General features: G+C 42.7%; 1 protein-coding gene across 1 annotated transcript in view; it reads right to left on the bottom strand.

Annotated features, from left to right (window-relative positions):
• Nucleotides 1-1,287: 1,287 nt before the first annotated feature.
• LOC140186067 (uncharacterized) overlaps nucleotides 1,288-22,780 on the bottom strand; it is a 60,873-nt gene continuing 39,380 nt past the window's right edge. The window contains exon 5 of the mRNA XM_072239911.1: nucleotides 1,288-3,450. Coding sequence (XP_072096012.1) covers nucleotides 2,829-3,450 — 622 coding nt within the window. The 3' untranslated portion in view covers nucleotides 1,288-2,828. The remainder of the gene's footprint in view (nucleotides 3,451-22,780) is intronic.

The raw sequence follows: 22,780 nt of genomic DNA, 5'->3' as shown, positions 1-22,780 counted from the left end.
AGACTGCTGAGAGGACCATCGGGGACTCTCTTCCATCCATCAGAGATATTTATCAGGAGTGCTGTATACATGGGGCCCTTAGCATTGTCAGTGATTCGTCCCATCTGTCCAACCATCTCTTTGATCCCCTACCATCAGGCAGGAGGTACTGTAGCATTAGAACAGGAGCTGTTGGGATGGGAGCTTCTTTCCCCAGGCTGTAAGACTACTGAGCTCTACTGTGTTGCGCACCATGGTCCAGAGGAATGTTGTTTTGTTTGATAGTATTCATATGTACAGTTGAATGGAAATAAACTTGAACTTGAAGTGATGGGGGTGAATTGGCTCTAACAGAAAGATCAATGCTGAGGGGGGTGTGGAGAATGGATAAATATCTATAAGCTATGGAGATTGCCAGGTCTGGGTTGTTGAGATCAGGTTGTTGACATCATGAACCAAGGATTTTGTTGAGGGGGAGGGAAGCATGGGATTCAGTGACTGAGAATGAGATTGAAGGTGAGATCAGGCCCTCAGAGATTGGGAGGTCTTTGGTTGTGAATGAAGGATCAAACATGTATAGAATAATTTACAGGGATTCCAATCAATTGCCACATAGTAAAAACCAGTTGTCCTGGATGTGTCTAACAGTAATTATCCTATGACAATTTGTTCTAAATTCTCCACGCTGCACTAATAATATTGTATTTAGAATTTTGTCACCTTGTACAACTGATACAGAAACTGCACGAGGCACTTGGTGATTAAGTATTCTGGGAAAAACCCAGTCAAAATATCCTGGAAATGGTTACTGTTGTTTTCAGTTTTGGAAAAGTAAATTTTTCATCATACAATGTTAACGAAGCTTAGCTGATCAACCTTCTAGTCCTATTATTATAAAAAATTCAAACAGCATTCAGAATACAGTCTTTTAAGCTCTAACTTTAGAATGGTGTCAACCTATTTTTATGAAAACTTTGTATTTTTCTCTTTGGCATTATTAATCAACCACTCCAAAACTATTTTCTTGTATTTAACATTGTAGTGATTTAACATTATAGAATTTCATTAAAATTCTATACACACTATAATAAATAATGAGGCTGTTTAATATTTTTTGCATAGAACTTCATTAACCATTTCAAATGAGCATCCTAACTGAACAATACAGGATTAAATTTGTTGCTCTGCTCAACATTTAAAACAGTAACAATTAGAAGGGTGATAATAAAATGCACAATAGATAAATAAAGGACAGTCATTTTCTTAAAAAAAATCATATTTATTGATTTTTTTAGGCGAATACTGCATATTGTACATATCTATTTCAAATTATAAAGCAACATGAAATTCAATAAGTAGATCCATTTTTGTACCATTTTGGAATGCCCCTTGAGTCATTTGCTATACATTGTTCTTAAGAAATACTTAGTAATGGGTTTTTTATCATTTTTTAAAACAACAGAGTGGAGGTTGGCAAAATATTAATATCCTTATTTAACTCTTGCATCTGTTTGTGTAGACATCATATAATTGGGAACAGGCTATCTGGAGAATAGCTGGTTAATATATGCTGGTAAGCATAAAACACCATTCCATTTCTGAGGGATCACACAAGATTCTTTCATGCATATCTGCACATTGTTACTTAGTCTATATTGGTGTGCACTTGAATAAATGCACAGAATTTGTAGAAGATTATACATACGCTTGTGCCATTCTACATGAATATTAGACTTTAGTTCTTCATCATTTTAATAATACAGAGGTGTCATTTATGGGTTATATTTGTGAAAATACAAAAATCAGCAATGACAAATTCCTGTTGAGTACATAGGATAACACTTTGCTTTGCAGAGCTGATTCAGACCTTTTTATTAAGTTTCAGTCTTGTATACTGCTTATACAAATGGTTCACAAATGTTATCTGAACTCAACCTGTTAACATTTCTCCTTCCTATAAATAATGGAGTAAACTAAACATAACAAAAATAAGCATAAAGGCTCTTTTTACATTTGTTTAAAGAGCTGGCACCTAACAGACTAAGTAACGGAAACTGAATTATCTTTGCATTTGTAGAAGACTGAGGGAAAGATGAGAACTGGTATACTTTTCAAAGAACTAATTAGTGGAATTATGTAATGGAAAAATAATCCTTCCAAGATGTTGAAACTTCTTCTGCTACAAAAACATAATTAATAGTAAGCATAATTTAATGACTATGAAATCTAAAATGGGGCTGGTTTAGTTCTTAATGGATTTTAGAATAGCTTTAAATCATCTATTCTAAAATATTATGGTGTCCAATAACCAACAGGGATAGTTTTCATAACACATCTGTGGTTCTTCACTTCAAAAACTACTTAACAAATGGTTAAAATATTACTGTATATTTATAACTGGTACATTAATTTTACACTAGCGACATTAATAGTACAAATGTAGAAGACATCAACAAGATCTAAACGATTTCTCACCTCATATGCCACTGTCCATTCCAATTTTTACCCAATTTTAAAATAAATCTTTAAAATTAAATTTTTATTACATAAAGGCCTGACTGAATAATTCTGCTCTCCTTCTCATTTTTCTTCCTTCCCATTTTTTTTCGTTTCAAGTTTATCTCAGATTTCCTTTTGAAAGTTAATGAGTTTACTTCCCTGCCAAGCAGTGGATTCCAGTTCATAACATAAAAAGTTCTTTCCTCTTCCATTTGGTCCTTTTAGTAAATGCCTTAAATTGGTGTCATTATTTAAACCTTTGTAATAACAGTTACATTTTCTCGTTAATTCACTCTACTATCAAAGCCTCCATAATTTCCAGTGCTTTTATTAAATTTCCCCTCAACTGTCTACTCCAGCTTTTTAAATTGGCAAACACTATACTTACAAAGTGGTAACCTATACTGTGAACTGGAAATTAAGTTTTTTTGCTGAACGTTCAGATGTTTAGCCATGGGCAAAACATTAACATCAGATTCTTTTGGCTCGCTTGCACTGAATACAAATATCTTTGTTTTCTCTCTGTCTTCCTCAGCATCATTAACCAGAGCAGGATTCTGATTGGTATTGGACCGTAAACGGTTGTGTGTGTTCTCCTGGGGCCTGTGGGCATCATCTAGCTCCGCTTCCAAATCATAAATATTTAATTCAGCCCTTGAGTCATTCCTGCTCTTGTGCTTTAATGGTTGTGTTCGGTTTAATCCATGTGGCGAATCTTGCAATATTTTGGAATATTGTTTTTGCCCCATAAAGTAACAAGTAATCGAAGTAGGATGGACACATTTTCTTTCAAACATTGGTCTCCTCTGCATTTGGCCTTTCAGTTCCCCACCAGGCCGACATACCCAGGCAGAACCTTTGATCGTACCTGAATCTTCTATTTTGCTAATATTTTTATGTTTTTCTTTTAGCTTTGTGTTTTCAGCAGATGCAAGTACTTCTGATTTCTGTGAAACAACCTCAGCTGGTTCCCTGTGAGACAGGTTAAAAAAAGATTTCACAAAACACATTGTCAAATTTCTCCTCGTTTATTCAGTTACTAACAGATTTTATTTACACCAGTAACTATAAAGATGAAAGTGCAATACATTTTAAAATATAAATGTTTTTCTGACATTCTGAAAGGGAATTTAGTTTAAAATGCCACTTAAAGCATTTACAAACTATACATATTGTAAATTAAGTTCAATTTTTAGTATGTGCCGAGTTAAGGTATATAGGCATGACAATTAGCCACACATCACGTTGTCTGGGAGGAAGCAGAATGCAAATTGTGAAATTTTGATTCCGACTGTAAAGCAACAATTCTGCTGTTTGCATTATCCGTCCTCTGGGTGAACAGACAGCAAGATATGTTCAGTTCATCCTCTGGGTGAATTGACAGCAGGATATGCTTAGCCTCAACCGGCAAGACAGCAAATAGTAAACTCTGTGCCTCAGTTCTTCTGGACAACTTGCCAAAGCATTGTGTCATTATCGGCTTCTGAAATGGTGCATTTCTCTTTTTCAAACATGCGGAGTTACAAAATGATGTGATTTGTGACAAAATTCCAAAACATAGCACTTTATTCCTCTCCACAGACACTGCCTGACCTGCTGAGGTTCCTCCAGCATTTTGTGTGTGTTACTCTGAATTTCCAGCATTTGCAGAATCTTTTGTGTTTAAGGTTTTATTTTGATGTTTCCTTCCTTTAGAATTTGATTATTGTATAGGATTCTGAGAGCCAATTGTATTTAAATTGTACTTCAGTTAAAAAAGGTTCAAAGGTTAATTTATTATCAAAGTATACAACTCTGAAATTTTTCAATTCTCCGGGTAGCCATGAAATCAAGAAAAAAAAAGAAAGGCAGTACAATCATCAGTTCCCAAATCCCACCTCCCTGCAAAAAAAACGAATAAAAATGGAACAGGCACATCAACCCCCAAATCCCTCCTTCCGCCACAAAAAAATGAGCAAAACGGATCAGGCACATCGACCCCCAAATTCCTCTACCTGCACAAAAAAACAAACAAAACGGATAAGGCACATCAACCCTCAAATCACTCCTCCACAAAAAAAAAAGAACAAAACAGATCAGGTGCATCGACTCCCAAATCCCTCTTCCTGCACAAAAAGCTGAACAAAATGGATCAGGAACATCGACCCCAAACCCCACTCCCTACACAAAAAAACTGAGAAGATCAGGCAAAAAATAACACGGAATGTAAAAAAGAGTCTATAGTCCAAAGTCCAAATCCAAAACTCAGAAAAAGTCTGGACAATGTTCTCTGGGCACAGCTGCAGGCTCTCCCCTTTCCAGTACAGAGCAACCCATTAAAAGCCAAGTAGCCAGCGCTCATGCTCTACACTCACTTCAATCCCCCTCATTGCTTTAATCAGTGAACAAAGGGAGTTTTAATCGGCAAAATGGAGCCAAACATTGGCTTGCGCCCCGTCCTGCAGACTGCCCACTGTGAGGTTTGCGCACACTGCCCCTGCCTTCTGGAATCCTCTTGGAGACTGCAGAGCGCTGGAACACTCAAATGATCTCCAAACTTCTGCACTTGCCTTGATGTTTCAATTGCCCTTGTCGCTTTAATCGGCAAACAATGGAAACTTTAATTGGGGAAATGGAGTCCCTCATCTTCTTGTGTGCTATCCTGTAGCCCTCTTGCTATGAGGTTCGCTCACACTGCCTCTACCTCCCAGAATCCTCTCGGAGACTGCAGAGTGCTGAAGCACCCAATCTCCAAACAACAAAACACAGGCTCCAACCATTCCAGAATCAGATTTAAGATGAGAAACAAAGGTAAAAGACATAAAAGTGAAAAAGATTGTTTGATGATCTATCCAGAAGATGTCGACCAAAGGAGCATTGTATGCAGTTACCATCTTGACTGGAAGTTGGAGCATATAATTAATTTATAAAAGCAGAGAAATGAGTTGCAATATTGAAACTGAGTAGTACATTTAGCCCATCGATCCTTATAATGTATTTAGTGAGATTATGGCCAAAATGTGGTCCAACTCCATTCTTCCCCCAAATTCTTTAATTGCCTAGCCCACCAAAATATCAACCAACCAGATCTAAATTTAACAACTGAATTTGTAGGAAATAAGGTAATACAGTAGAAAAAGAGGTTAAGTAACATTAGGACGGAAATAGAATTTAAACAAAGATATACAGATTTAGATTACATTTTCTTATCATCTCTGGAACTGCCTAAAAATACCTCCTGAAGCATAGTTACTGTTGCAATGCAGAAATTGCAACAGCAGCCAAATTTAGCCCAGTAAACGCTCCAAAAGGGCAATCCAATATTGACTGGGTAATCAGTATTTTTGCAGATGTTGACTGAGAGACAAGTATTGGCCAGGCTACCAGGGATAATTTTATTTATCTTTGAAATAGTGTCATGAGATCTTTTCCATCATGGTTTAATGGTTCATTCTCATTCTCAACACTTGAATCCTGGATTAGCACTGGAACCCATAATTTTTTGACTTGGAATAAAATCACCAAAAAGGGATGGATGTAATCAGAATTCCAAGTACAACTGCAGAGGAGTTCCATTGTGTAGGAGTTAGTTTCCTAAAAAAAACTATACAGTGATTTTCGAAATATTTGTTGTTTCTTTCACAATGTTTATTTAGTTTTTTTCTCACATAAATTCTGTAAGAGCAAAATGTTACTCCTTATCTCAAATCTTTTGGTCGTAAATTCTGTAAGGGCAGCTTCTTGTTGCCTGAACTGCAATAATGCAGGGATACACTGCATATTAAACCAATAAAAGAGGAAGCACTAGTGGATCTAATAATGTAAATCAAAGACAACAGATTAAAAAAAGCAAATGTATGCCAATGTAGTCATGCCAATGGTGACCTTAACATATGACAGTTTGAAATAAAGATTGAAAAGGTCACAACTTAATGATCAAAGTAATGGAACAAGAGTAGAAAAATTACAAAACATTTTAGCTGATTTGTAAAGATCATTGGAAAGCATATCCTGGTAAAATAAAACAAGAATCTGTCACAATAAAATAAAAAAGGTTCACCTCTATGTCCTATATCTATATATAATTATGATCACAAGTTGGAATTAATTATGCCTATTATTGTACAGTGGATTTTTTTTTCAGCTTGTTCTTGTTATTGGCATAGTGCCTTCCAGCTCCTGCATCAGTTGCTGATCTGAAATGTTTTCACCATGTGAATTATACTAGATTTTAGAAGATCTGAGGATCTCTAAATTCAGTCCAAAAAAAAAGATGAGGAACTTCAGGTTCCAACTGATATTTCTGCAATCAGAAGATCCCTGTAATATTTGGGCATTGTGACAATTCAGTATCATCTTTTCCTATAGAGAGCTATTTTCTGCTTAGAAGAGCATGGAAGATGATTTGATTGAGACATAATGCTGAATTAAAATTGTTTTGGAGTTAACAAATGTTATAATTAAAAGCAGTTAAACTTGATTCCCTGATTATTGATCTTTATCCTGGACTGATGAAAAAAATGATTGAGATAAACGACATGGAGATTACAGAAGCAAGATACTATTTACATAGTTAATGTGATCCCTCAAAAGAAGTAAACAGGAATTATTAAAGGGACATCTTAATGCCAAGAAGTCTGAAGTGGAACAGATAAATAGTAAAATCGCTTGGAGCCGGTAGTTCCATTTAAAATACCCACCATTGCATTGTGTGTTGTACAATATTACAACTGTTGTCAAAAATTCTTTGAATAGAAAATTACTCTCAATGTGTAGGTTTTCATAAATAAAATGGCAGAGGCATTTTAATGTAAGGGAAACTGTATTAACTCGTTTATTGTCCTCCAAAGCGTGGTTAAAAACCATGTCATAACATCATCACGTTAGACCAGCCTCTTAAAGTGAAACCCAACTCAATGTTGGTGATTGTGAATTATACCTATGCTTGCACCCATTATATTACCCAAGGATAGCAATCTTTCTTAAAACGTATGACGAAGCAACACATGTTTATCTGGTGAAATTTAAAGTTTGGAGTTGTATGCCTTTGATGTAACTATCTTTGTCTCTTGAAATATTAAAAAGGTTATTGATTTTTACAAATGACATTTCTGTATCATGGTCCAAATAGTAACACGATTATGAAAGGGTAACAGTTTACACAAAAGTGTAAAAGCTTAGGATAAAGTATCATATATTGATGATGTGTCATGCCCTTCCACCTTCCTGCAATCACATCTGCATATTCAAAATCATATCATTAATGAATTAACTGAATTTGTTTTGTATATACAGATCATTTGGGTAAGGTTTTTAGGAATATCTATTTATCATTGCAAAATTATCTCATGGATCAGTTGATGAAACAGAGCATTTCCTCTGTCATTCTTTCCACTAATATGTTCCTTTCAGCATCTCATCTTTATATCAAAGTCTCTCTCTGTATTTTTCCGACATTGCAAAACTATGCTTACTTTGCTTTAAGTCTAAATCATTCATATATCTCAAACTCAAAGATTATCTGAGATCATAGCCTACAAACTTTATCCAAAGTGAACAATAAACATTTACTCTAACCATTGATTGTCCTTTCATCAACCAATTTTCTTTATTAGATTTTGTATCATTATACACCTGTAACAACATTTCTCATAAGAAATAAAACCATAAGAGATAGGAAGAATAGCCTTACAGACCTTTGAGTCTGACCTGCCATTCGATAAAACCTTGGCAGATCTAGTCTTGGCCATAACTCCACTTTCCTGCTTGTTCCCCATAACCCACCTCTCCCTCGTACCCCATCTGTTACTTATTTTTATACATACATTCTTTCTCTCACTCTCCTTTTTCTCCCTCTGTCACTCTGAATATACCCCTTGCCCATCCTCTGGGTCCCCCCCCTTGTCCTTCTTCCCGGACCTCCTGTCCCATGATCCTCTCGTATCCCTTTTGCCTATCACCTGTCCAGCTCTTGGCTCCATCCCTCCCCCTCCTGTCTTCTCCTATCATTTTGGATCTCCCCCTCCCCCTCCAACTTTCAAATCCCTTACTCACTCTTCCTTCAGTTAGTCCTGACGAAGGGTCTCGGCCTGAAACGTCGACTACACCTCTTCCTAGAGATGCTGCCTGGCCTGCTGCGTTCACCAGTAACTTTTATGTGTGTTGCTTGAATTTCCAGCATCTGCAGAATTCCTGTTGTTTGAATATTGACTCTGCCTGATTCTGGTTTTTGGATTTCTCTGGATGTTTTGATCTCTGCCTGAACTTTGACAATGACTTTGTTTGCACCTCGGGATTTGTTACTCAATTAATATCACTGTGTGCACAGTACTGGGTCTGCAATTGGATCCCTGCTCGAGCATCCCGACAGAATTTCAATATTGCATATGTTCCATGACAATCACCACAGCTCTCTGAGATTGTGAATTTCAAATATTTAAGATTCCCAGAGAAAGAATTCCTCCTTACCCATCTTAAATCACAACCCCCTATTTTAATGTCACTTAGTTTGAGATATCCTCACAAAAATAAATATTCTCTCAGCATCTACTCTGCTAAGCTGCCCGAGCCTAACATTTCACTAAGATCGACACCCATTCTTAACTCTGACGTTTTAGTCTAAACCTGCTCAATGTTCCTTATAAGATAATTCCTTCATACCAGAAATCAAATGAGTGAACCTGCTCTGAATTGCCTCCATTACAAATGTATCATGCAAAGGATACCAAGACTGCATTCTACTCAATGTATGGTCTCCCCAGTAATAACTCAGTTGTAGAAGTAAACCAAACTATTGTACACCTTTTGATTTATGCACATGCATTTCTCCAATTGCCAACTTTACAAGTGAACCGAATAATTCAGATTCAGATTTGTTTATTATCATATATACAAAGGTGAAATGAAATGCCTAGCTGGCATGAAACTCAGAGTAAACAATACTACAGTGACTAGCACAAAATAACAGAATAGTACAAAGGTGACATGGCACATTACAAATGAATGAGTACAAAGGTAATAGTGTAATCTGAAGTAGAGCAAAAAGAAATGTTAACACGACAATAAGGGAATAATGGAGAGAGATAGAATTGAGTATAAAATGTGGCAACACTACTGTGAAGGAGCTGTGAAAGTGGTTGTTGATTCAGAAATCTGATAAAAGTAGGGAAAGAAGCTGTTCTTGTTTTTGGGTCTGGTGGTTTGGGCTTTTAAGTTCCTGTATCTTCTCCCAGAAGCTAGAAAAAGAATAGGAGATGGTCAGGGTGGCAGGCATCCTTGACAGTACTACTGTAATGCCCTGGGAAAAGTTTCACTGCTAATGTAATGGTTGTTCTGTAGCAGCAGTGTTTGGATTATGACTAGAGATTACGGGGGCTTTGGAATGTCCCGCCATCCAATGAAGGGAGTGTTTTTTTTCTTGTTGTGTGCCTGAGAGCGAGTTGTTCAAGGTCTTTTGTTCGGTGGAAGATGGAGAGAGAAGATTCTAGAATGGAGAGGTCGTAGACTACAGGACAGAGTGGACTTGGAATGGGGCCAGGAGTCAACAACTCTCAGAGGAAATCGATGAAGAACTAATGGATGGGAAAAGCGTGAGCTCCAACATGCACATTAGACTGTTTCATTAAAATGGGCCCTTTCTTTTCATTTTCTTTACTAACCCTATAGTCAAATTAAGAATTATAAAGCTTAATAGTTTAATTGCATATGGTGTACTGTCTGATATTTCATGGAGCTGATTTGTAACAGGATAACACATCATGCAGCATCCACACAAACAAGATTTCACAAGTTTGGCAGGGCCAGGCACTGTCTTCCCTTAGACTAACGCCATAGGCCGAACCTGAGGGTTACAATTGTGGGGGCTCATCTGGGATTGATTTTGTTGGCTGCTGTGTGATTGCCCTGAGCACTGAACCAGTGGGTTGGGTGTTTAAGTCTGTGCTGGTATGGATGCTGCTGGGGTGGAGTGGTGGTGTGCCTCCACCACGGGGTTACTAGTAACCAATGCGTGTGTTTTGAGTGGGGTAGATATTCGTACTCTGGATGAATTGTTAATTCACCTTTTAAGTACTGTTAAAGTTGTCAGCAAAATTACGATTGCTGGGTGGAGGTTTAATAAAATGGCGGGCACAGACCTCGTTTGATGTAATGGTAGTGGAGCTGCCCGGTACTATTGGTGCCCCAGGTGAGGTGGGGCCGTGGACTGTCCATACTTTTCAGGGAAGAAGAAGGCCAAATCACAAGTTGAGTTTCCTGTAGCTGGGGGTGGAGACTTCAAGGACAATGTTTTATTGTTTCTGAGGAGTGAGTGGAAGGAGTGGTCAGATTTGGAATGTCTAATTAGTCCCCATCCCCCAGGGAAGAATGAGAATTCTGAGTTAGTATCGCCCCTTACCTCTCTGGCGAATAAATGCGAAAATGCCCAGGTCCTAAGTCCCAGCTATGGTAGGCTCCGCCTATTCTCTGGAATAATGCCCACTCCTAAAGGGGAAGAGGAGAATGAGACTTGAGCGGAACAGATGAGTGGCAGTGCTCTGATGACGTAAAGTGTCAGAGATTGGCTGAAAGTTTGAGTGCGCGGGTTGCTGACATTGTGAGAGCCCGGTACCCCCCAGCCAATGTTGCTGGTTACATGGGAGCACTGGAAAATGCATTTGACACGATAGGAAGCCCAATGGAGCTCATGACGGGGTTTCAGAACATGCATCAAAAGAAGGGGGAGAAGCTTTCTGCCTATATCTTTTGGCTAGAGAGGCAGCTAAATTGCTTGCAGCGCACAGGGGCTAGTCAGATGGCTGAGGTGGATCAGTTAAGAATGGATCAGATAGCAAAGGGCGCCCAGTCCCAGGACCTGATTGCTTGGGGTCTCCGACTGTCTTGTACGATGCACCCCCCCCTCCGTTCGTTGAGCTGATCAGAGAAGTACGAGGGGAGGAGAATGCATCGGAGGTGCGGGACGCCTCCGTCAGCAGGATACTGTCTCGGTAGTGGTCCCCTGTGGTGAAGTGACCATGGACAGCCTGCCCCGGGAGTGATAGAGGAGACTGTGGCAGAGTTGAGAACTCAGATGTCCCGGTTGTTATCAGCGCGTGTGACCCCCCTCCCCCATGTGATGGAGCTGATAGAGAGGTGGATCCTCTAAGGGGACAGAGGGATGGCAGCAGCCAGGGTCATGCAATTAGGGGAGCAGCTGGTATTGTTTATTATAACTGTGGCGAAGAGGGGCCCAACACTCCTATTGTGAGGAGGCTCATGGGAGCCTGCAAGGAGAAAGTTGGAGAGAGCATCCATTCACCCAGTGTTTTGAGCTGCTTTTGAGGAAGTGCGTGGTTGATTGGGCCAGATAATGAGTTTAGACGAGGGACTGCGTGGCTCACCCAGTCCAAGCCAATCGTGTCATGGCCTGGGGAAGTAGTGGGAAACCCCAAATTTCCCAGAATGCTCAAGGGCCAGGCCCTCTTAGTTAACACTCCAGAAGACCATGAGGAGGAATTGGGATTACCTGCTGGGATACTAGTGAGGCCCGAACTGCAGAAGCCCTTGGTTGTACAGTTAAACAGGACGGCAGTGATTGTCAGGAACACTATGAAGAGGGAGGTCACCTTCAAGTGGGGGATGCCCTTGGTGCATCTTTTGCTGGTGACAGTAATGTCTTGTGTCCTTGTGAGACAAGCCAGGGAGAAACTATTGGAAAAAGGGGAAAAGTTGTCCGCTGAGTCATTCAACTTAGGGGATTCCCTGGTGCCTGCAGGTTGGAAGAAGAGGTTGATAGAGAAGAGGTTGAAGCTGGAAGGTGTCTTTTCCACTGATGAGTTTGATATGGATTGTTCCAAGAGCACTCGTTACACTATCCAGGTGACCAAAGACACCCCATTCAGAGAGAGGTTGCAGCCACTAGTCCCTGCAGAGGTGGAAGATGTTCGGCAGCGCTTGAAGGAAGCTGGTGTCATCACTAAATCCAGAAGGCCCTATGCGTCACCAATAGTAGTGGCCAGAAAGAAGAATGGGAAGGTACGGATGTGTGTGGACTATAACACTTTGAACAGGTGTACCGTCCCCGACCAGTATACTGTCCCAAGGATCGAAGACACGCTGGCCTGTTTGAGTGGTGCGAAGTGGTTCAGTGTGCAGGGCTTGAGGAGTGGATATTACCAGATCCCCAAGAGAAGATGTCCACTGGGATTCTTCCAGTTCGAAAGGATGCTCCAGGGCATATTGGGAGCCTCTGCAAACTTCCAGCGTGTCATGGAGAAAACGGTGCGGTATATGAACTTGCTTGAAGTATTGGTGTATCCGGATGACCGCATAGTGTTTGGGTCCACCTTGGAAGAGCATTAAGAGAGGCCACTGAAGGTGCTGGGTCGCCTGAAAGCTGAAGGGTTAAAACTTCCCTGGACAAGTGCTAGTTCTGTTAGCTATGTTGGGCACATAGCCTTATGGCATGGAGTAGGTATGGATCCAGTTAGGATGATCTCCTGGCCAAGGCCCTAGACTGTGAGCACTTTGCGCTCATTCCTTGGGCTCTGTGGTTACAATCAGAGGCTCGTGAAGGGCTATGCGAAAGTGAGTCACCCTTTAAATCAGCTTCTGTGCAGTTACCCTCACTTGGGGAAGAAGGAGGACAAAAGGAGAGGAGGGTATAGAGAATCGAGGTGCGATGCGAAAAGGCCTTTCGGTCGCTGAAGGAGATACTGACTCAGGCGCCTGTGCTGGCTTTTGCAGATCCCCGATTGCCGTATGTACTGCATACGGACGCCAGCAGAGAGGGCTTAGGGGGTGTCGCCCTCTGAGAAAAACTACCCCACGCCCAAGTTGGAGTTTCTGATGTTGAATTGGGCTGTGGTGGATAAGTTGAGTGACTACCCCTACGGGGCCAAGTTTGAGGTGAGGATGGACAACAATCCCTTAACTTATATCCTAACCTCGGCAAAATTGGATGCCACAGGCCATCAGTGGTTGGCAGTGTTGTCTGTCTATGATTTCAGCCTAAAGTACCGGCCGGGAAGCAGGAACGTTGATGCTGATGCTTTGTCCCGACGGACGCATGAAGGGCTAGACAGGGATGAAGAGTGGGAGAGCGTTCCTGCCCCAGGGGTGAAAGCCATGTCCCAGTTTGCCATCATGGTGAAGGCAGATGGAAGGTAAGGGCAGAATCAAGCGGTAGATCAATTGGGAGCTTCTGATGACACCATTCCACTGGTTTACTGTAACCTGACTGCTCTGAAGACAAACCAGTTACCGGAATTGAGTCCTGGGGAAGTGGCAGCTGCTCAGCGAGATGACTCGGGCATCAGTACCATTTGGTCAGTGGTCGAAAAGGGAGACCTGGCCCAAGCGGAGAAGACGAAACACGCTGTGGTGCATCCCTTACTGAGAGAATGGCTCAGGTTGGAGTTGAGGAACCAGATCCGGTCATGTCACCTCCGGACTGACCTCAGTGTTTCCAGATGGTTCTGCCTGATAATTATCGGAGGACGGTGTTGAAGTCACTTCATGATAATTCTGGACTTTTGGGGGTTGAAAAGACGTAAGGGTTGCTCAGAGATCAGTTTTACTGGCCCCAAATGAAGCCGGAGGTCAAAGAATACTGCAAATCGTGCATTCAATGCATATGGAGGAAGACGCTGCCTACGAGGGCAGCACCCTTGTCTCACTTGCAGAGTGCGGGGCCCCTGGATCCGGGGTGTATGGATTTCCTGTCAATAGAGCCAGATGCCAGCAACATGGCGATTGTCTTAGTCATCATGGATCACTTCACCAGATATGCACAGGCTTTCCCTACCAAGGATCAGAGGGTGTTCACGGTGGCCAAAGTGTTATGGGAGAAGTATTTCATTTATTATGGCCTCCCCAGATGGATACATAGTGATCAGGGATGGGATTTCGAGAGTAGGCTCATCCATGAGTTACTGCACATGCTCGGAGTCGAGAAGTCGAGGGCCACTCCTTATCACCCACAGGATGATTCTCAGCCCGAGGAGTTTAATTGGACCTTGCTAGACATGCTTGGAACCTTGGAGATCAGCAAGAAGAGCAGGTGGAGTCAACATATTGGACATCTGGCCCACTGCTACAACTGTACCTGAAATGAAGCTACCAGGTACTCACCATATTATCTGATGTTTGGGCACGAGGTGAGGTTGCCCATTGACCTTTGTTTTGGGACTGACGAGGACGACCTACCACCGAAGACTCATCTGAAGTATGTGTCTGATATGAGAAGGGAGCTGAAAAAGGCTTATGAATTAGCTGAGGTCGTGGCTGCCAAGCAGAGTCAAGGAAATAAGAGGAAGTATGATCAAAAGGTTAGGTTCTCTCAACTCATGCCAGGAGACTGAGTCCTCATAAGGAATTTGTGGCTACCTGGAAAGCATAAGTTGGCTGACCGCTGGGCCCTATGTAGTGGACAGTCAGATGCCAAACATACCCGTTTTCCGGGTGAAACCAGAGGATGGGAATGGGCCTGTCAAGATTCTGCATCGGAACCACCTTCTACCTCTGGGATAAGAGGTGCAGGTTGACCCAGAGCCCGACCTGGAGCCTACACCTAGTAAGAGGACTCTGCAGCGATGCGGGGTGATTGCAGGACCAACGGCAGGAGAGATTAGACCAGCCCCTGCGCCTGAGTGGGATACTGATTTGGAGGATGATGAAATAGGGGTGTGGTATATGCTGCCTTTTGCTAACTCCCCACTGACTGAAGAAGAGATTCCCAACCCTTCTCCCGTTGAGTCAGGTGAAATCGGGGGCGCTACCTGTGGACAGCCAAGCATTCAGCAGGATCCTGCAAGGGATGAAGCGGGGCTCGGCCAAGGGATGAAGAGGGGTCCAAGATGCGGGAGGGCATGAGTGATAGACTGGCGGCGGCCTCGCCAGGTAGATCAGAAGTATCCCCAGTAGTGTCAGACCACGAAGAGGTAAATGAAGGGGTATGGAGGTCTCAAAGAATCGGGAGGCCATCGGATAGGCTGGCCTATGTAGCACCGGGGGAATCGTGTGGCTCCTACCGCTTCGGAGAATTACGTCACTGCCTTTTACACCTGGGTTGGACTTTGTGTTTTTGCAGGAAGGGTCGGCAAATTATCTCATAGTTATGAGGACATGACTAAGTTTGGTGGGGGGAGAGTGTAATGCCCTGGGAAAGGTTGTCCTGTAGCAGCAGTGTTTGGGTTATGTTGAGAAATAACAGGGGCTTTGGAATGTCTCGCCATCCAATGAAGGGAGTGTTCTTGTTGTGTGCCTGAGAGTGAGTTGTTCAAGGTCTTTAGGGGAGACAGTCACCCCAAAAATTCAGGAGACAGGTAACTGGGTGACTGTCAGGAGAGGGAAGGGGAATAGACAGAAAGAGCAGAGCACCCCTGTGGCCGTTGCCATCAACAATAAGTATACAGTTTTGGATACTGTTGGTGGGGACGACCTACCAGGGACAAATTGTAGTGGTCATATCTCTGGCACTGAGACCGGACCCTCAGCTCAGAAAAGAAAGAGGGAAAAGAGGAGAGCAGTAGTGATAAAAGGTTCTGTGGGAGAGAGCGAGAATCCCGGATGCCAGGGTCTGTGATATCTTGGATTGAGTTCTCGGTATTCTCAGGAGAGAGGATGAGCAGCCAGATGTCATGGTCCACATGGGACCAATGACATAGATAGGAGAAGGGATGAGGTCCTGAAGAAGGAATATAGGGAGTTAGGAAAGAAGTTAAAAAGCAGGATCTCAAGGCTGGTAATCTCGGGATTGCTGCCTGTGCCACGAGACAGAGAGGGTAGGAACGGGAAGTTATGGCAGACGAACGCGTGGCTGAAGAGCTGGTGCAGGGGGCAGGGGTTCAGATTTCTGGATCATTGGGATCTCTTCTGGGGAAGGTCTGACCTGTACAAAACGGACGGTTGCACCTGAACTGGAAAGGGACCAATATCCTGGTGGGCAGGTTTGCTAGAGCTGTTGGGGAGGGTTTAAACTAGTTTGTCGGGGGGGGGGTGGGAATCAGAATGTGAGTGCAGAGATGAGGGTAGAAGGACAAGGGCATGATGCAATGTGTTCTGAGTTGGTAAGGAAGGACAGGCAGGGGACAAAACATAAATGTAGCCGGTTAGAGGGGTTGAAATGTGTCAATTTCAATGCTAGGAGTATTAGGAATAAAGGAGATGAACTTAGAGCATGGATCAGTACGTGGAACTACGATGTTGTGGCCGTTACTGAAACTTGGCTGGAGGAAGGGCAGGATTGGCTGATGCAGGTGCCCGGGTTTAGGTGTTTTAAAAGGAATAGGATGGGGGGTAGAAAGGGGGGGGTAGTAGCATTACTGGTCAGGGATAGTATCACAGCTATAGAAAGGGAGGACGTTGCAGAGGAAGTGTCCACTGAGTCGGTGTGGGTGGAAGTCAGAAATAGGAAGGGATCAAGCACCGTGCTGGGAGTAGTCTATAGGCCCCCAAATAGCCCTCGGGACACCGAGGAGCAGATAAGCAGGCAGATTTTAGAACGGTGCAGGAAATACAGGGTTGTAGTTATGGGTAATTTCAACTTCCCTCATATTGACTGGCACCTCCTGACTGCAAGGGGGATAGATGGGGCTGAATTTGTCACGTGTGTTCAAGAAGGGTTCCTGACACAGTATGTGGACTGGCCGACGAGAGGAGAGGCCATACTGGATCTAGTTCTGGGGAATGAATCTGGTCAGGTGGCAGACCTCTTGGTGGGGGAGCATTTTGGTGAGAGTGACCACAATTCCCTTAGCTTCATCATAGCTATGGAAAAGGATAAAAACAGACAAAATAGGGAAGTGCTTAACTGGGGAAAGGCTAACTATGAAGGATGAGGCAGGAACAAGTGAGAGTAAATTGGAAACAGATGTTCAAGGGTGAAAGCACAGAAGTAATGTGGAGAAAGTTTAGGGACCATTTGTGTTGGGTTCAGGATAGGTTTGTCTCACTGAGACAAGGAAAAAATGGTAGGAAAAGGGAACCGTGGCTGATGAAACACGTGAGGCAACTCGTCAAGAGGAAGAAGGAAGCATATGTTAGATATAAGAAGCAGGAAGCAGGAGGGGCTCATGAGAAATATAGGGTAGCCAGGAAGGAGCTTAAGAATGGACTTAGGAGAGTTCGAAGGGGGCATGAGAAGGCCTTGGCATGTAGAATTATGGAGAACTCCAAGGCGTTCTATGCGTATGTGAAGAACAGAAGGATGACAAGAATGGAGGTGGGGCCACTAAAGGATAAAGAAGGCAACATGTGCCTGGAGGTGGAGGAGGATGGGGAGGTCCTAAATGAATTCTTTGCTTCAGTATTCACAAGTGAAAAGGACCTTGATCAGGGTGAGGTTGAAATAGAACAGGAATGTGTGCTGGACAATGTGGAGATGAAGGAAGAAGTGTTGGATCTTCTTAAAAACATCAAGATTGATAAGTCCCCAGGGCTGGATATGATATACCCCAGGTTGCTGTGGGAAGTGAGAGAAGAGATTGCTGGAGTAGTAGCTATGATCTTTGAATCCTCTTTGGCTGCAGGGGAGGTGCCCGAGGATTGGAGAATGGCAAATGTAGTTCCCTTGTTTAAAATAGATAATAGGGAGAATCCTGGGATCTATAGACCGGTGAGTCTTACGTCGGTGGTCTGCAAACTACTGGAAAGGATTCTTAAGGATAGGATCTACAAGCATTTGGAGAAGTACAGTCTACTCAAGGATAGTCAACATGGCTTTGTGAAGGGAAGGTTGTGCCTCACGAGCCTAATTGAGTTTTTTGAGGAGGTAACAAAAGAAACTGATGAGGGTAGGGTGGTAGATGTGGTCTACATGGATCTTAGCAAGGCATTGACAAGGTCTCCCACAAGAGACTCATCCAGAAAGTCATGAGGCATGGGATCAGTTGAACCTTAGCTGTTTGGATAAAAAATTGGCTTACAGGAAGAAAGCAAAGGGTAGTAGTGGAAGGAAAGTATTCTGCCTGGAGGTCGATGACTAGTGGAGTGCTGCAAGGATCTGTCCTGGGACCCCTGCTCTTTGTGATTTTTAAAACAACCTGGATGAAGAGGCGGAAGGATGGGTGAGTAAGTTTGCAGATGACATGAAGATTGGAGGAGTTGTGGATGGAGCTGTAGGTTGTCGAAGGTTACAAGAGGATATAGACAGGATGCAGAGTTGGGCAGAAAAGTGGCAGATGGAGTTCAATCCGGATAAGTGTGAGGTGATGCATTTTGGAAGGACAAACCAGAAGGCTGAGTACAGGGTTAATGGTCGGTTACTTAAGAGTGTGGATGAACAGAGGCACCTTGGAGTTCAAATCCATACATCCCTCAAGGTCGCTGCACAGGTTGATAGGATAGTTAAGAAGGCCTATGGGATGCTAGGCTTCATTAATAGGGGGATTGAGTTCAAGAGTAGAGAGGTCATGTTCCAAATCTACAAATCTCTGGTGAGACCACACTTAGAGTATTGTGTTCAGTTCTGGTATTATAGGAGGATGTGGAAGCTATGGAGAGGGTGCAGAGGAGATTTACCAGGATGTTGCCTGGATTGGAAAACAAGTCTTATGAGGCAAGGTTAGCAGAGCTGGGACTTTTCTGTTTGGAGTGTAGAAGACTGAGAGGGGACTTGATAGAGGTCTACAAGATTATGAGAGGCATAGATAGGGTGGATAGCCAGTACCTGCTTCCCAGGGCACAAATAGCAAACACCAGAGGGCATATATACAAAGTTAAGGGAGGGAGTTTTAGGGGAGACATCTGGGGTAAGTTTTTTACACAGAGGGTTGTGGGTGCCTGGAATGACTTGCCAGGCACTATTTAAGAGCCTCTTGGACAGGCACATGGATGAAAGAAAAATAGAGGGTTACGGGGTAGTATGGGTTTAGTACTTTTTTTTAAGGAATATATGGGTCAGCACAACATCTAGGGCCGAAGGGCCTGTACTATGCTGTAGTATTCTAGTGTCTAGTGTCTTTTGTTCAGCAGAAGATGGAGAGAGAAGATGCTAGAATGGTGAGGTCGTAGACCACAGGATGGAGTGGACTTGGAATGGGGTCGGGAGTCGACGACACCTGGGGGAAATCAATGGAGAATGAACGGATGGGAAATTTTGAGCTCCAATGTGTGCATTAGACTGTTTCATTAAAATGAGCCCTTTTTTTTGGTTTTCTTTACTAACCCTATAGTCAAATTAAGAATTATAAAGCTCAATTGTTTAATTGCATATGGTGTTCTGTCTGATATTTTGTGGAGCTGATTTGCAACAGGGTAACACGTCATGCAGCATCCACACAAACAAGATTTCACAAGTTTGGTGGGGCCAGAGACATCTTCCCCTAGACTAATGCTGCTGGCCGAACCTGAGGGTTATACTACCAACCTTCTAGAAGCAATGCTCCATGAAGTGGTGAGTCTGGGATGAAACTGGGCAGTGTTCAACACTGTCTCCTAGTTCATTCGGTACAGGGGACAGCAAGTGCCATACCAGGCTGAAAATATAACTTCAAGAATACTTTCTATAGAACATCTGTAGAAATTTGAGAGAATGCTCTGATGCTTAAGAAAGTACAGATGCTGATGTGCTTTCTCAAACACTCTATTAGTATAGAGGGACCAGATGAGGCTTGGACCACAGGAACTTGAAGATGTAGCCTTTCACTTTAGCAGCTCGTTTGATGAGGACAAGGTTGTGTTCACTCCCTTGCTTCCCTTGTTCAACAACTAGATCTTTCATCTTGCTAACATTAAAGGGTGGGATGTTGTTTTGACAAAATGACATAAGGTTTGTGATCGCTTTCTTTTACTATGTGCCATTATTGTTGGTATTAACGGGTGATGGATTCTTTCCAGTATTTACAGAACAATTTTGTCTTATTAAATATTTTTTGTATTAATCCTTACGGCTAATTTCCCTGAAACATGTATTCAATTCCTCCAAGTCTGGCTAGTAAAACAAAACTGATATGGAAACAGCAATGAAGAACCCTTCTACATCTGAGTGGGAGGGGTATTCCTGAGTCTCCACCTGGGACTTGCATGACTGACATTAGTGAAAACTGAGAGGAAAGTACTGGCACGATGAAGGAAGCTCTGAACACTGCCATGGATGGAGGACCTTCATTGCTGCCCTAAATGCTGGTGGCTTAACAGGTGTAAGTATATATTCAATTACAATATGCACCATCATGGATATCTTCAAGTGGCGGTGCCTCAGGAAGGCAGTATCCATCATTAAAGATCAATACTGCCCTCAACCACACCTCTTACATTTCATGCACGCCTGCCCTTACTCCATCCTCCTGCCACCCCATCAAGGGTTCCTCTTGTCCTCACCTACCACCCTACTAGCCTCCATGTCCAGCACATAATTCTCTGTAACTTCCAGCAAATCCAACGGGATCCCACCACCAAGCACATCTTCTCCACCCCAGCTCTCTACACTCTGCAAGGATCACACCCTGTGTGAATCCCTTGTCCATTTGTCCCTCCCCACTGATCCTCCTCCTGATACTTATCCTTGGAAGCAGAGGAATGCCATACCTGTCCCTACACCACCTCCCTCACTACTATTCAGGGCCCCAGACAATCCTTCCAGGTGAGGCAACAATTCACCTGTGAGTCTATTGGGGTCACTGCTATAACCAGAGCTCCCTGTGTGGCCTCCTGTATATTGGTGAGACATAACGTAAATTGGGAGACTGCTTCTGAGAGCACCTGTGCTCCATCTGTCAGAAAAAGCGGGATCTCCCAGTGGCCACCCATTTCAATTTTACTTCCCATTCTGACATATCAGTCCATGGCCTCCTCTACTGCCACGATGAGGCCACACTCAGGTTGGAGGAGCAATAGCTTATATTTCGTATGGGTAGCCTCCCTCCTGATGGCATGAACATCGATTTCTTGAACTTCCGCCAAATGCCCCCCACTTTGCCATTCCCAATTCCTGGTTCCCTCTCTCACCTTATCTCTTTATCTGCCCATCACCTTCCTCTGGTGCTCCTTCCCTTCCCTTTCTTCCACGGTCTTCTGTCCTCCCTATCAAAAAACCCCCTTCTCCAGTCATTTATCACTTTCACCAGTCAACTTCCCAGCTCTTTACTTCACCCCTCCTCCTCTTTCGGTTTCACCTACCACCCACCACCTTGTACTTCTTCCTCCCCTCCCCGCACCTTCTTACTCTGATTTCTCATCATTTTTTCCAGTCCTGATGAAGGGTCTTGGCACAAAACGTCGACCCTTTGCTCTTTTCTATAGATGTTGCCTGGCCTGAGTTCCTCCCCAGCATTTTGTGTGTATTGCTCAGATCTCCAGCATCTGCAGATTTTTCTCGTGCTTGTGGTCCATCACTAAGGACCTCATCATTTGGGACATGCCTTCTTCTTATTACTACCATGGGGGGAGGGGAGGGGGAGGGGGAGGAGGGATTGGTTCTTGAAGAACCACACTCAATGATTCAGAAACAACTTCTACCGCTTCCCTATCAGACTTCCGAACAGTCCATGAATACTATCGCGTTATTCAATTTTTGTAACATTTATTTATTTTGTAATGTACTATGTCTTTGCACTGCACTGCTGCTACAAACTAACACATTTCATACCATCTAAGACATTGATCATAAACTTGATACTGATTCTTCCGATTCTAGGCATAACCAGAGTTAAATTCAGCAAATTGCTAAGAAATTCCTCTCTGATCTCAAAACACTCTGGATCACGATTAACAATGTTGCATACAGCCATGACCATGTCTCCTATTCAACTGAGAAGGCATTCTGTAAACTATTAGTTCCGCTAAACAAATGAGATGAACCATTAAACACTAATCCTTCATCAAGCAGCAAGAGATTGAACAATCAAATTACATGTGTGGCCTTTAATGCCAAATAAAGATTGTAAAGTTATTTTAGCTACATTTATCTGCACTTCATTACATTTTCAATTGTTCTCAAAATTTTTTTCTGGAGTAAAATTATCAATTTAATTACTACATTTCATTATGAAGGTAATGCATTACAAAAAGAAAAAAGCATATTTGATATAGGTCTTTTGTTTTGCAAAATAAGAATAAGATTCAACTAACAAATTAGCATGGGAACTGAGGAAATGTCAACCTTACAAGTCTAATTAAAAATTAGTTATAAAAGTGTTTCTGCCTCACCCACAAGTGTATCTACGGAACCATATTCCAGAGATTTAAAGTCAACTGAAAATTTAGAAATGTGTTTTCACTCTGCCCTCACAGCTCAAACTAGAGAAATGGAAAGATCACCTCCAACAGCTTCTTTGTATCTCACAGCAATCACAGTTGGTTCGTTTGTAAATTTGATGATTGAGTTTGTAGCATGAGTGGGAGTGCA

The sequence above is a fragment of the Mobula birostris genome, chromosome 22 (assembly GCF_030028105.1).
Source record: "Mobula birostris isolate sMobBir1 chromosome 22, sMobBir1.hap1, whole genome shotgun sequence".
Classification (NCBI taxonomy): domain Eukaryota; kingdom Metazoa; phylum Chordata; class Chondrichthyes; order Myliobatiformes; family Myliobatidae; genus Mobula; species Mobula birostris.
The sequence above is the reverse complement of the archived record's forward strand: the minus strand, read 5'-3'. Positions and strand labels throughout refer to the sequence as shown.